Below are 13723 nucleotides of genomic sequence, written 5' to 3' on the forward strand. Positions count from 1 at the left end.
CACAGCTCAGCAGTTTGTTCTAAGAAAAGCTCAACACACTGAAAAGCATGAAGAGTATGAGATCTGGTCTTTTATGAGAACAAGACGAGTAAAATCCCAACTAATATCTTCCTTGGCTAAAAAATACGGGTCTGATATTATAATTATAGTAGACTGCTTTTTTGGAAAAGACACTATCATTGTGGTATGAGAAGAATGGTTAATTGGTTCAGCTTTTAAGATGCAGTAACAGAACATAATATTGATTCAATAAATTTGCCTGTGTTCTGTTTCAGTAAGTGGTTTCACTGTGTTATTTTTTCCCCTCAAAGGCTTTGATTCATATGTGCATAAAGATAGAGAATTATCAGCCTGAGCTATGAATTGAATTTATGAGACCTGCATACTGTATACACATGGCACACTAACTGTAACACAAGCAACAGACGCTCAAAGTATTCTGCTGCTCTCCACAGATCCTCAGGTCCCGATTAGACCTCGATGCCTACACAGCAGTTATCGACTGCACTCCCAGCAGAATTAAAAGACTGGACCACAGCCTGAAGCCAAAAGCCTAAAGCAGCTGTGGGCAGATAACAAGAGAAAGGACGAATTGTGCTCTGAGAGAGAAATCAACTACCAGGAGGATAACCACAGAAACACACGACCATTTAATTGGACACATGAAGGAGAAAAGATGCAGCTCTGACACAACATTTAAAACAGGGAAGGATCATTTCCATTTTATCAAATCAATGCCTTGGTGAAAATGCTAAGTCACTGCAACAAAGGAGGATGCCAAGGTTGTAACTTACCGTCAGGAGTTCTTTCTGGAAGGACTTCCGCTCTTTGCTGTCTGCATTGTTGCAGTCCTCCTTCAGCTTCTCCAGCACTGATGCGACCCGCTCAGGTTCGCTGTCCAGCTCTGCACGACAGAAATGGGTCAAGGGCAGGTTGACGTATCCCAGGGCGTCTGCAAACGCTCGCCAGTTACCGATGTTCTCCATCAGTATAGTTCTTACAGAGGCGTAGATGTACGTGAGGAATTTGCAGGGCTTCAGTATCTGCTCCAGTAACAATGAAGTCGTAAGGTCAGGTCCACTGAAGTAAATGGGCTTAACCTTGCCAACCACGAGCACATTCTTGGCATGAACAAATCCCATTTTGCCCTGATAATATCCAATGTACCATTCTTTTGTCCACAACTGGCCCTTCAGCTTGATCTTCTCCTCACTCAACAGAGCCACAAAGTCTCCTTTTTTGTACTCCAGCAAGTACTGATTTTTGGTTTGTCGGATGACAGTTTTGATTAATTTTCCAAATTTCAGGTTGTTTATCCTCCTGTCCTGAAAAACAGGGTACTTGGTGGCAATGGCAAGAGGCGACAAGACTATCTTGCCCACTTCCTTCTTCTTCAGGAAGCGCCGTTGACCTGATGTCTTCGGGCCGGCTTTGGGTGGCGGTGTTGGTGTCTGGACACAAAACTGAGCCAGTATACAATCTTGGTCATCTTTGACCTGGATTCTTAAGGTGAAATCAGAAACATCTTCGGTGTTGCGTGAGGCAATGACGTAGACAAGCCTGCTGACTTTGCCTAGTTTTACTTGGAAGCCCCGCACCACTCTGGCCTGGTCACTAGCCTTTACCTCATAGTTGGCCATGTTGGAGTAAACTCCAACGCGGAGGTCCTGGGGTTTGGACAGGACAAACTGGTGTTTACCCCAGAGCTGCAGGACAACTGATGGTGCAGACTGCACCTGTTTGCCAACCTCACTCACCAATAATGTCTTTGGGGCACAATCATGGCCAAACATAGCCACGACTGTCTTGAAGGACGGGTGAATGTGTTTGGGACCATACACTCCTAAGGTGATCTTTTTAACCACATGCTCCCAGACTGTGGAGTCTGAGGATATAGACTGGGACTGAGCCACAACACACACATACATGCACGGTTCTAGGTTGTCCAGGCACACCTGGACTGTGTCCCCATACATGTATGCCTGAGGAATGGGAGTGTAAGGTCCCTCTTTACAATCACTCCTGACACACAAGACTTCTGTCGTCTGCCTGCTCTCCATTTTCACCACGACGGACACTTTCATCTCCAGGGTGATGGTGGTTTTGGTCTCCATGTTGCTGAGTTTAATCTCCACCACAGGGCTGACGGTGGTGCAGCGGTCGTTGTTCAACTCTAGTGGCGGGTCAAGCAGAGCTTTGATTGAAATCTGCTGGGTGTCCCCTGGGGCCACGTGGCCCTCAGGTATGTGGATGCTAATGTTGGTGTCCGGAAGCTGGACAGCCCCTCCTGAGCTGTCCAGCCGACAGACAATGTTAGTCTCCACCGGCTGTGTTTGTCCCCAGCCGGGGTTCTGACCCAGCGAGTCCAAGTCATGGCACGACCTGGCTAGCTTGCGGTGGGTAAGCCACGCTGTCCGGAAATCCTCCCTGCTTTGGAACTGCTCTGGCGCCGGTGCTTTGAGGCCGCCGAAGAAACTGGTGGAGTTGAGTGGGGCGTCAGACTGAGCTTGCAGGATGGACAGCTCAGAAAGACTGTAGGACCGTTTGCTTCTAAAAAATGGGTTGTCCCTGCGCAATGTTTGTCCCACCCCTGCAGTGGGACTTAGGGGGTTCAAGTTAAAAATGCCACTGCCAAAACCATTGATGTCGGCGGTGCTGCTGGTGGAGTTGGGCACTGATGGAGTGAGCGTATCAAACAGAAGGAGGTCAACTGATTTCTCATTACTGTTCTGATCAAGTGAGCTTTGAGGACCCCCGTTTAGGAAAGGGTTTGTAGAGGTATGGGTTGTTGCAAAAGGATTTCCGTTTTGGAAGGTGGTTGGTTTCAAAATCACCCCTGCCCACTCTCCTAGAAGGTCCATTTCTTTGGCTGCCTCCTCATTACAGTCCCCTACAGTGTCAATCATCCCGCTGTCGCTAAAGGATGAGTCTCTGTAGTTGATGGGCTGCACATAAGCTGCAGGGATGTAACCCATCTCTGTATTGTTGTGGGCGTACCACCACTCTCCTCCTGATGAGTCCAGAACGTAGAGGCGGTCCCCTTTAGAGAACTTCAGGGTGGTGAAGCTGGATGGGCAGTAGTCCTTAATGGCAACAACTTCCCTTGCAGCACCGAAGGAGGCAGTTGCGTCCAGTCGTAAGGCACTGGGAGAAGGCACTGGAAAAAAACACAACAATGTAAGGCAGGCGTGGATGTGAATGGCCTAAACATAAGTTTTCTATGAGCAGCAATGTATGAGATTTTATCATCTTTCAATTTTTCTGATGGCATAAAGCAGGTGCAGTCTTTCAGTTGTTTTTGGCCTGTTCAGTTCAGTGCTCCTAAGTCAGATACACAAAGTGAAGGGTGTATCAGCATGTACTGCTGTCTACTACTATCTCTTTTTTATACTGCTACTGTGATCACTCAATTGGCACTTTTCAAATCCTAAAAATGGATATTTATTAGTAAATAGTATTTCCTCCACAAATATCAAAAGAACAATATCTAGATCCCATCCCAGCCAACATTATTCTCTTTCAGAGACTGTACCAGTGTCAGTTTTAAAGTTAGAGTGAAGATAATGCAATCATCTGACACTAGCAGCAAAGAAATCCATTGGTACCGAGCATGTCATACTGGCATGTTGGGAAGTTAGGATAGGATAAGTTAGGATAAATCTTGGCAAGTGAAAAACTGGCATGGATATTTACAATATATTCCACTGACTTCTCATCTCAAGATATCTTGAAAATGGATTCAGTGGGTACCCAAAAGTCTTCCCTTAGAAATGTCCACTTTATGGTAATCCCATGCAGTTCTTTTTGCATGCAGCATTAATTTGTTATTTTCACCTATTCTACTTGAGTATTTCTGTATACCGAGGCTACTATTTAAATTAAGCTGAGCTGAGACTGTTGGGGACTCAATAAGCCCAAATGTATTCATTTGTGATGATGTCCATACCCGTAGTAGCATTTCATTGCAGTGAGACCATATTTTGAAACTTGACATCACTGCATAATGACCTATAGTGACCTCAAAGATCATCACAGCATTGTGAAACTTCACGACCACAAACTAGAGACCTGAGCAATTCAGAGGATGGATATCTTTTGTACTTATATTGTCAATAAACGGGTCTCTAGGCAGCCCCCAAAATGGAAGCTGTCACCATCAAATCACCAAAAATGCAATTCTTACAGAAATCAATTCACAGCAGGACTTTTTCTATGGTCTTTTTTCTAAGGTCTCAGTGTCTTCATATGGTATTTTGGAGGGGTATTTGACCATTTCTATCAATTCTCCATTGATCAAAAATGCTTAAATTTTGCACCAAGTCTGAGTAATAAAAGATATCAACCACAAAATTACTACAACATCCACCATGGGAATAATCATCATATAGTTCCATCATAATGTTTTACACTCTAAAATTTCAAAATATGAATAGAAGCCTAAAGTAAAGACTGTTTATCACAGACTGATGACTAGAAAACCTGACAAAGTGCTGGGCTACATCTTAAATTAATTTTCAGGGTGTGTTTAATGTATTTATGTAACCACTTCTATGATCTGCTATCTCCTGTTTCCCAGCTAAAAGAGACAAAAACGGGGTGTGGTAACTGCACCGCTTACAAGGACATCATCACTACAGTGTGCCTCTTAAAAAAAAAAAAAAACAGGCTATCCCATGCAGCTTTGGCCTGTCGCTACCAGATGCTTCAACCTAGCAGAGCATAGACTTAATCTGTTTCAGCACAAACTGAGGGAAAACTGAAAGTCTGCTCATTAATTCATCTGCTCCTGCTGTTTGTGTTTCTTGAAGGGACAGATCGAAACAAGCAGAATCTACTTGCCGCTCAGTTTCACCTCTCTAACCAGAGACGGGTCAATACAGGGTACCCCCAGAGTCCTCCAAGTTAAATTAAAGTTTTTTTTTATACCTTTTAGAATGAAATTTGATGAAAACTTCACAACCATACTGACAAAAGTAGGAGGAATATAATGGAAAGTAAGTATAGATTTTAAACTTTGAAACATAATTATTGACCAAGAACTTGGATTTAATTAAACATTTTATTACAATACTCAAATTCATATTATTCCTGGAATAAGCTTAACCCACTCATACTTTGGATTCTGCTGCCACTCAGGGTTTAAACCACCATTCTGAGGCAACAAAGTAGTATTACCTTGCAAGATGTGTTTCGTTTTCTTTCCTGACAACTGACTGCCTTGTGCCACAGCATAAAGTCATACACTGATGTAAACAGTACCCATATTGTTCTAGTTATTTATGACATTATGGTATTTATTCAATACTATGAAAGGACAAGAAAACAATTAGGAGCCTTTATGAACTACATTCAATACTTTGTCAATGAAACTTAGGGCCTTATATCGAAAACCTTAAATTCAATGCTTTTATAATACTTTTAAGATCCCATGAGTACCCTGCAATATCTCATCAACAAACACAAACCAAGAACACAGATGTGTGTGAGTCTGTCCCTCTTGTAGATGTGATCGCAAGATTCACTTCCACCAAAGTTAGCCAGCCATCTGCAATCCTGTAAACCGCAGTGTGTACACACAGACTGTAAGCGGCTGTCTTTGATGTGATTTTGTGTTCGAGTTACTACCACTTGAATAAAAATATCAAATGATTCAAATGAATCAAATTACTTAGATTTATTCCCCACTATTACTGTCATGGAACTACAGAGATAATACTTTCTCTCCATTAAACAGTAACCTCTGTATTTTTCAGCCTGGACCCTGTTTTCCCATGTTTTTGTGTCTATTTGAGGAGTTTTTGAAATTGGTCCAGTATTGAGCGAGACCACTACAGCCGTCAGCCATGAAACGGGCTGCAATGAAATCCTTATGGGCACTTTGCAAAAGTCATAGTATACATCCACTAAAAGTGCCCATTGTTGTCACTGACAGGCTCTGATTGTTACTGCAGGTAGCGGACAACATTATGAAAGGGACCGCCACTGAGATACACCTTTCTGTTAAACAGTGAGGTCCGTTTTGTTTAAGCAGTCCATTTATCACTCTCACCAAAACCACCAGACTGCAGACCAGACTTGACAGAAACATAATAAAACTCACCAAAACTGTCTTAGTTCTTCTTTCCACTGCTCCAACAATCACCACTTCTAGTTTGGTTGAAATAAACCCTTAATTCACCTAATAAGATGTAAAAATACCGGGAGAAGAGCGAGAGGGAGTTCGGACATCAGAGAAGCGACAGGGGAAAATGGCGTGTAATGCGAGAAAATTTTCAAACCAAATCACAGTTGGTGATTGTTCAAACAGAAGAAAGCCGAACCAAGATGGTTTATGTGAGTTTTGTTTTATTTCTGTGCAGCTTGAGTTTAGTGTTTGAATGACTGTTTCTGTAAATGAGAGTTGTTTCTGGTTACACAAAAAGGTCTGTCTCTATAGGGATCCTTTCCATTGTGTCTGAGCCTGTCAGTGGCAAAAACAAGCACTTTTAGTGGATGCACTTTTGTCTCACATTTACCATTAAGGACTACGATGCAGCCTATTTTGTGGCTGACGGCTGCAGCTGTCTCCCTCAACACTGGCCAAATTTCAAAACCTGTTGTCCCCATTAGTCCCTCAGACACAACAACATGGGAAGGCGGTTGAAAAACAATACCTGAGTTAACCCTTTCAATGCCTTTTTCTGTTTGAGCTGCTGACCTTTGACATCAGTCAGACTGGCTTCTGACACTCCTTCACTGAGATCGATGAGCGTCCCCTCGGACTTGCAGCGCGGGAGAGAAGCGTTGTTGGTGGTGGTGGCTCTGATTCGATGGGCGGCCATGTTCAGACCTGTCACTCTGCACCAACTGGTGCGTTAAGGCTACTCCAATAGGTTTCCTCTTGCTAGTGGCCAAGTCGGATGTCAACAGCCTCCCATGATCTCTGAAAGACAAAAAATATTGGATTATAATATATGTAATAAAACAAATAACAAGTCACATTGTTCTAAAAATCGACCTTCAAGTGTTTGGTTGCTTGTTTTTTATGCTATTTAAGATACACTGTTCTGTGTGAAAGACTAAACTCAAACATCTAGACTCTTCATCCTCTTGTGGTTTGAAATCTGCAGGCTTGGATTGTTAAATATAACGGGATTATACAATCTGGATTTTTTAAAAAAAAGTTAAAAACGGTATTCCATTAGATTTACAGTAAAAAAAGAAAGTAATAATCAGATTACAGATACATTTAGTAAAAATGCACACGTCATCATGGCCTCTGGTGAAAAAATACTTTTCTGGGTGGACTTTTCCCCATTTTTTGTCTTCAAATCAATCAATCAATCAATAAATTGCATGTAACAAACAAAAAGAACAGCTGGACAAACTAATAAACCTAACAATGAACATAAAACACTTCCTGCAACAATTAATCTATCATTAATAGTGTATTAAATCAATCTGCATTTATTTAGATAATTATTTCATTGTTTTGAGTCATTTTTAATAGAAAAAAGTCAAAATTCTCTGATTTCAGCCCTAAAACATTGGCTAAACAATTTTACCATATTTTATACTGAGGTAATCCAAAAGTAAAGGAAAGTAATCAAGTTACATTACTTTAATATTGTGACACTTGGATTACGTTACTGACTACATTTTTTAACAGGCAATTAGTAACTGTACTGGAATTCATTTTTAAAGTAACCCCCCCTAACCCTACTGACATTATTCATGCTCATCACACCATAACTGAGTGTTTCAACTCACTTTTAATTCTGAATGTTTTTCTCTTTTCCACTTTTAAGCTTCCAGTGTGCAACAAATCAACATAAACTAAGCAATAAACGAAGTGAAGTGGATGTGCATAAATCTGTGCGTGATTAAAGTCTTGTGAATAACTTTGATCCTCCAGCCTCCTCTCAGGAATTTGGATCTTGGTGCACAGACTCAGACCAACAGAAGAGTCAGAAGATCAATATAAACAGAAAAACAAATTACTGCGCGCAGAGCAGGGATGTTTGACTCATAAATGGAGATGTCTGATGAATGTTTATAGATATCAGATTATTCATTCATACCAATTTAGGCCTTGTTTATACATGATTCCTGTGATCATCAACACACTGGTAAACTGAGAGGAAATGAATATTAAAAACTTCAGTTCATTTCTTTCTTTTCTAAATCTGAAAACTACAGTACTTTTCAAAACATACTTTAATAAGAAAAAACTGACTACCAAATATGATGAAGTGAATTAACTTTGCGAGTGAGTTATTTTTAAATTGTGCTAAAACAGATATAATTGCATAGCTGCCGGCAGGGTACTGTATTGTGTGATGCCCAAAATGCATTTACTTTTCTTTTATACTGAATAGAAGAATTTACACAGCTGCAAAATTATCAGGGGCTCCTCCAAAGTAAGAGCTCTTAACCTATTAAATGATAAGCCTGACCAGGTTCTGTTATTTGCTTATTGTCAACAAACCTCACAAAAAGACCAAAACCAACATGTTAGTCCGTCTCTCGATATATTCTGACTTCCCTATTCTTTCTGTGGCTCTCAGCTCCAAGCCCACTGGTTCCCATTAAAGACAAGAATCTTTAAAAATTGCAAATATTTTATATAAAAATTTTTTTAAAGGCTCAGCAACTTTCTAAAAAGGCTGGGGACTGTAGTTTTTAGCAAATGTTACTCAAACAGGAGGAAATAGTGCATGTGTTTGGGACTATTTTCTGGGTGGATTATGTGTAGAGGTAGTGAATGTGTGTACTAGTAAGTGAAAATAGCTTATCTTACTCTATTTTCTCTGCAGTCTGTTGTTTATGTCCCCCTAGCACCGTGTTCCAGAGGTGGGAAGTAACTAAGTACAAATACTTCCTAATTGTACATGTGTAGATTTTTCAGGTATCTGTACTTTACTTGAGTATTTATTTTTCTGACAGCTTTTTACTTTTATGGCCTACATCTAACATTGATTTCGATGTAAATGGATAGAATAGTAACACATAGAAAATATGATTTTTTGGTGTATCCATCAGTGCATATCAAGACAAACATAAGAGGACGAAAAGGACATAACAAGACTAAAAAGATGCAACAAGATGAAAAACAAGGTAAAGAATGCAACAAGACAAAAAAGCTAAATAAAAGATGTCATAAGATTAAAAATGACATACGAGACACAACAAACTGGACAAACAATATAAAAAAAATAACTACACGAAAAAGGTAAAACCACTAAAAACTACATAAAAGAAGTAATGAGACAAAACAGGGAGACTAGATGGGTGAAAAGATTCGGTTCAGTTAGCTTTGCACATAAACAGCTGGTAGAAATGTCCTTCAGATGGCTACTTTTTACTTTTATACTCAGAGTACACTTCAGAGCCTGTACTTTTGCACTTTTACTTGAGTACAGAAGTTGAATCAGTACTTCTACTTTCACCAGTCTTTTACACAAGCATCTGTACTTGTACTTGTGCCACCTCTGCTTTGTTAACACCATTTTATTCAACACAGAGATACTGAACAAAGTAAAAGCTCTCACTGGTTACTAACAGGACAGTAGGTTCATACAGATTATTTAAAAGACTGGCTCTGGTCTCTCTGCTGCCTGTAAAGCATTCCTCTTTTGTGGAGCAAATACTTCCAACAGATGAGCTTCAATGAAAGTGAATCAAGCAAATCAAATAATACATGTAGGGAATACTCAAAAAAGAAGATGCAGAAAATTTGCAGATTTGTTTTGTCCTTGTACGACCCTTAGTCTGAACACTGTTGGCTGCTCTACATGTCACTGTAATAAATGTACAGTGTCCTGCAGTAACCCAGCGCTGTCATCCTCCGTAGAAATCATTCATTTGCTGTTTTTCATTACAGGGTGAATTTAAACATTGACTTCATTCCTAAGCCAGTTGTTTAGTTCCATCCCTACAACAACAGTTTTGAGAATAAAGTTCATTGTGTCTGCTCTTCCAGGACCTATTGCAACCATTCCAAACATTATTAAACCATAAATGTCAGCGTAAACATGGTGATTAAAATGAAATTGAACAAAATAAATGGCAGAGGAACTGTAAATAACAGATGTGGGTCAGTGGAACACTATGGCCTGAGAGACACCAGGCTTTTTACTTCAATCCATAATTCATAACAGTGTCAGCTCAGAGAAGACACGCTGCACAGAGAAGAAGAGCCTGCTGATAGTTTACTACTGACACACTTCTACAGCTGGAACAGTTCAGAGAAAATACTGCCAGCCTCTGCCAACAAAGGCCACAACTGCTGCACTCTTATCAATCAATTCAACTCTATTTCTTATGTTTTTTTTATTATTATTACCCAGGCGTATTGAGTGTGTGGCCATGGCAAGTCCTGCATATTACTGGACCCACAGGTCTAATATATTTCAAGCACCTTCATGACTGAATACTGAAGGACCTCTGTGATTCAGAATTTTTGAAAAACCTTAAAAGTCACCCGTTTGTTCACCACGTTTTTGTGAACGCAGTATCTCAAGAACGCCTTCAGGGAATTTCTTCCAACTTGGCACAAATGACCACTTGGACATCAAGGATGAAGTGAATAGATTTGGTGGTCAAAGGTTACTTTGACCTCATGTCCATGCCATTCTTGAGAAGACAATATTTCAGGACATTACACACAAATATCTAATAGGATAAAGTGATGACATTTTATATCAAAAAGGTCAAATGTCAAACATCACTGTGACATTATAATTTTCAGCTGTCTATTAGTTCTGTTCTCTTCTGTAAAAATAGTCTGTAAGTGAAGACAGCATGTTTCTCATGTTTTCTGCCAGTCAGGAGAAGAGCAAAAACATATTTTCAATGAAGAAATACTCTCCAGTTCTGATATAACTGATGCTATCACAGTATCTAAGCTAACCTGTTCAGACTTGCCATTATTTGTTCAAGACGAGTCACTTAAATGGACGGATCTTGCAGTCATCACACCTAAAACCACGCTCATAGCTGCCAGTAGTCCCTCCTAGGACACTGATTGGCTGCACCACTGCTGGTGCGGGCACAAAGGAATAACTTGAAGCCTGACAAGATGGATTCTCATGCGATCTCACAAATCCAGATGCCTCACAAGGTAAGGAGCTCTCCTGGTGTTACACAATATAGTGGTGTGAATACTGAGGTAGTTGTTTGTCTTTATATTATACATAGCCTATGTTAACATCTTTCAATGGTGAGTTTCAGATTCCTGTGTGGACATGACTGGAATCTTTAATGGGATAAACCACTGCTGATGGATTTGTTTCATCAGTTTAATGTAATTTCTTTTGTTTATCATTTACTGCCTCCTCAGGCACTCTGGGTATCAGGTGTGAGGCAAATGGGCCTTTATCACAGCAGACGTTATGACTTCTCATATTAGGGAAAGCACTGATGTAACTAATCATGTAAATGATGCTCCATTCTATTCAAAGGAGTAATGCATGACAATTAGCCTGTTCACACGTGATATTAAGATGCGTCCTGCGTGATCTGATCACCAGTGGACGGCTGTGAGTACATCAGTTCACACCTCACATTAGAAATCATCTCTACATGCGTCTCAAGTGACCACTTGTGATCAGATCTCACTTCCCAGCTCTATATGCAAATAAACATCATTTCTGCTGGTAATTACATTGTTTCTATTTTAAACTAAATTTGATGAATTCTGTTTGTCAGACCCCAAATAAGACCAGAATTAGATTATAAACACAGTAGACACTGTTGGAGCGTAGTGTTTCTGGAGGCTGGGCCTCACTGGTTACTGTATAAAGACACAACTTAACAATTTTATTCACTGATTTTGATGAAACTTTTTGTTTTTCCCTCTGATGAGCTCTGTCCCAGCTGTAGCTGCCTTTAGCTAGTTAGCTCATCTAGCCATGCAGCTAGCGTCCACATGCTCCACATGTTTGGAACTATTTTTCAACTGACAAGATTGTGACAGGATTAAACAATCAATAAATCAAGACAATAATTGACAGATTAATCTATAATTAAAATAATTGTTAGTTGCAGACCTAGTGGAATAATCAACTCTGAGAGATGCAAAATTGAAAAATAACACACTCCATGAGGCAGGCTATTTATAGATAACTGCACAACTCGATGCAGATTATCCCTTATGCACATTACACCGACGTTGAAGTCTTTTACACTGGTTACCTGTCAGTATATATATTTGTACGAGTGACAAGGGACTATCAAGTCCTCTGCACAAGCCTTTTAGTTGTTCAAAAGTGCAAGACAAAACCATCTAGTGATGCAGATTTCAACATTTATACAGCTGTTGGAACAGCCTGACAAGGATCTGAGAGGAAGAGGCAGTGCTGACAGCTTTATACATAAATTTAAAAACTACCCTTTTAGCATGGTTTTTGCTGCAGATGTTTTCTGGCTCTTATTTAATTTTCATCTTTTTTTTTATCTTTTGAGTTTTTTATTTTATTTGGACTATCCTTTGAATCATCTATATTTTATTTTTAGTGCATCTATGTTTGTACTTTTGAACTGCACTTGCCTGAATAAAATGTAATTTGATTCAGCTGTGTAATAAGGTATTTGCAGCATGAATCCAAACATATCAGGATCACATTCAATAATCCATGTTAGTCGACCCTGAAAGCAACTCTGTCACTTAATTCCATCCTAATGTTCACATGCTCTGCTTCCTCGGTGGCACGTCGTCTGGATCTCATCTCTTGGAGTGGGAGGGAGGGGTGAGGTGAGGTCAAACGTAAAGTCTGGGTGGTCTGCAGCAGCAGCTATCCAAACCTCAGCCTGACCACACTGCACTGTTTAACTCCCACCATGGAACAATGGTGGGTGGGGAGTGCTGGCATGTAAATCTCACAAAGTACAACAACAAGAAAACTCTGTCATGCAAATCACCACATGCTGCTTGCTAATAAGACGCTTGGTGGGGCCGTAATGGGGCTCAGCCAGCTTCTCTGATATGTGTAGATCGTTGCCAACTATTTTGCTAATTAATTAATTGTTTCAGTCATTTTTCAAAAATGTTTGCAGCAAATGCATTTGCTGGCTCTTGCTTCATAAATATGAAAATTTGCTGCTTGTCTTTGTCATTTATTAGAGTAACTGAAGAGTCTTTGGGTTTTGGACAAATAAACACTCTTCACATTGGGCTCTGGGAAACTGGGATGAGCATTTTTCAGAATCCTTTGACATTTTGTAAACTAAATGATTCATCGATTATACATTAAAGTAATCCAATGATTAACTTTAATGAAAATAATCTTTAGTTGCAGCCCTACATTAATTCCAGTGTGTAAGGTCCAGTGTGTAGGATTTAGTGCAGAGGTGGCAAACTCAATTTCATCCTGGGCCACATCAGTATTATGGCATCCCTCAAAGGACCAGTTGTAAATGTTAAGACTATATAAATGCATACGAGTTATCAGATTACATAATAGCCTCTGCAGTCAATTACTTTTGATTTTACTAGCAAGTTAATAATTAATAATTAGCTCTGAACGCAGATAAGTATACAACTATTATGAAATATAAAAAAGTAGTAGAAGTAATAAATAAGTCAAAATAACAGTAAGGGTTTTTTCCATCTGTGTAGTTTACGAGCAAGGTTTCAAATTTAAAATGCATATTTGCTTAAAAGCAGTGTCCATGTGTTCTTTTTGATTCCCTATTTCCCATCTCTCTTGAGCTGTCCTATCTAACAATGGCCAAAACGCCCCCC

At 39.8% G+C, this 13723-nt stretch overlaps 1 protein-coding gene across 2 annotated transcripts in view; it reads right to left on the minus strand.

Moving 5' to 3' along the window:
• Positions 1–13723, minus strand: part of sh3bp4a (SH3-domain binding protein 4a) — a 54620-nt gene that overhangs the window by 19629 nt on the left and 21268 nt on the right. For both annotated transcript variants that reach the window (XM_084724324.1, XM_084724325.1), the window contains exons 2-3: positions 6698–6922; positions 795–3157 (exon numbers count right to left, since the gene is read on the minus strand). In XM_084724324.1, coding sequence (XP_084580450.1) covers positions 795–3157; positions 6698–6821 — 2487 coding nt within the window. In that variant the 5' untranslated portion in view covers positions 6822–6922. The remainder of the gene's footprint in view (positions 1–794; positions 3158–6697; positions 6923–13723) is intronic.

This window comes from Lutjanus erythropterus, chromosome 8 (genome assembly GCF_056507025.1).
Source record: "Lutjanus erythropterus isolate fLutEry1 chromosome 8, fLutEry1.hap2, whole genome shotgun sequence".
In the NCBI taxonomy this organism is placed as follows: Eukaryota; Metazoa; Chordata; class Actinopteri; order Lutjaniformes; family Lutjanidae; genus Lutjanus; species Lutjanus erythropterus.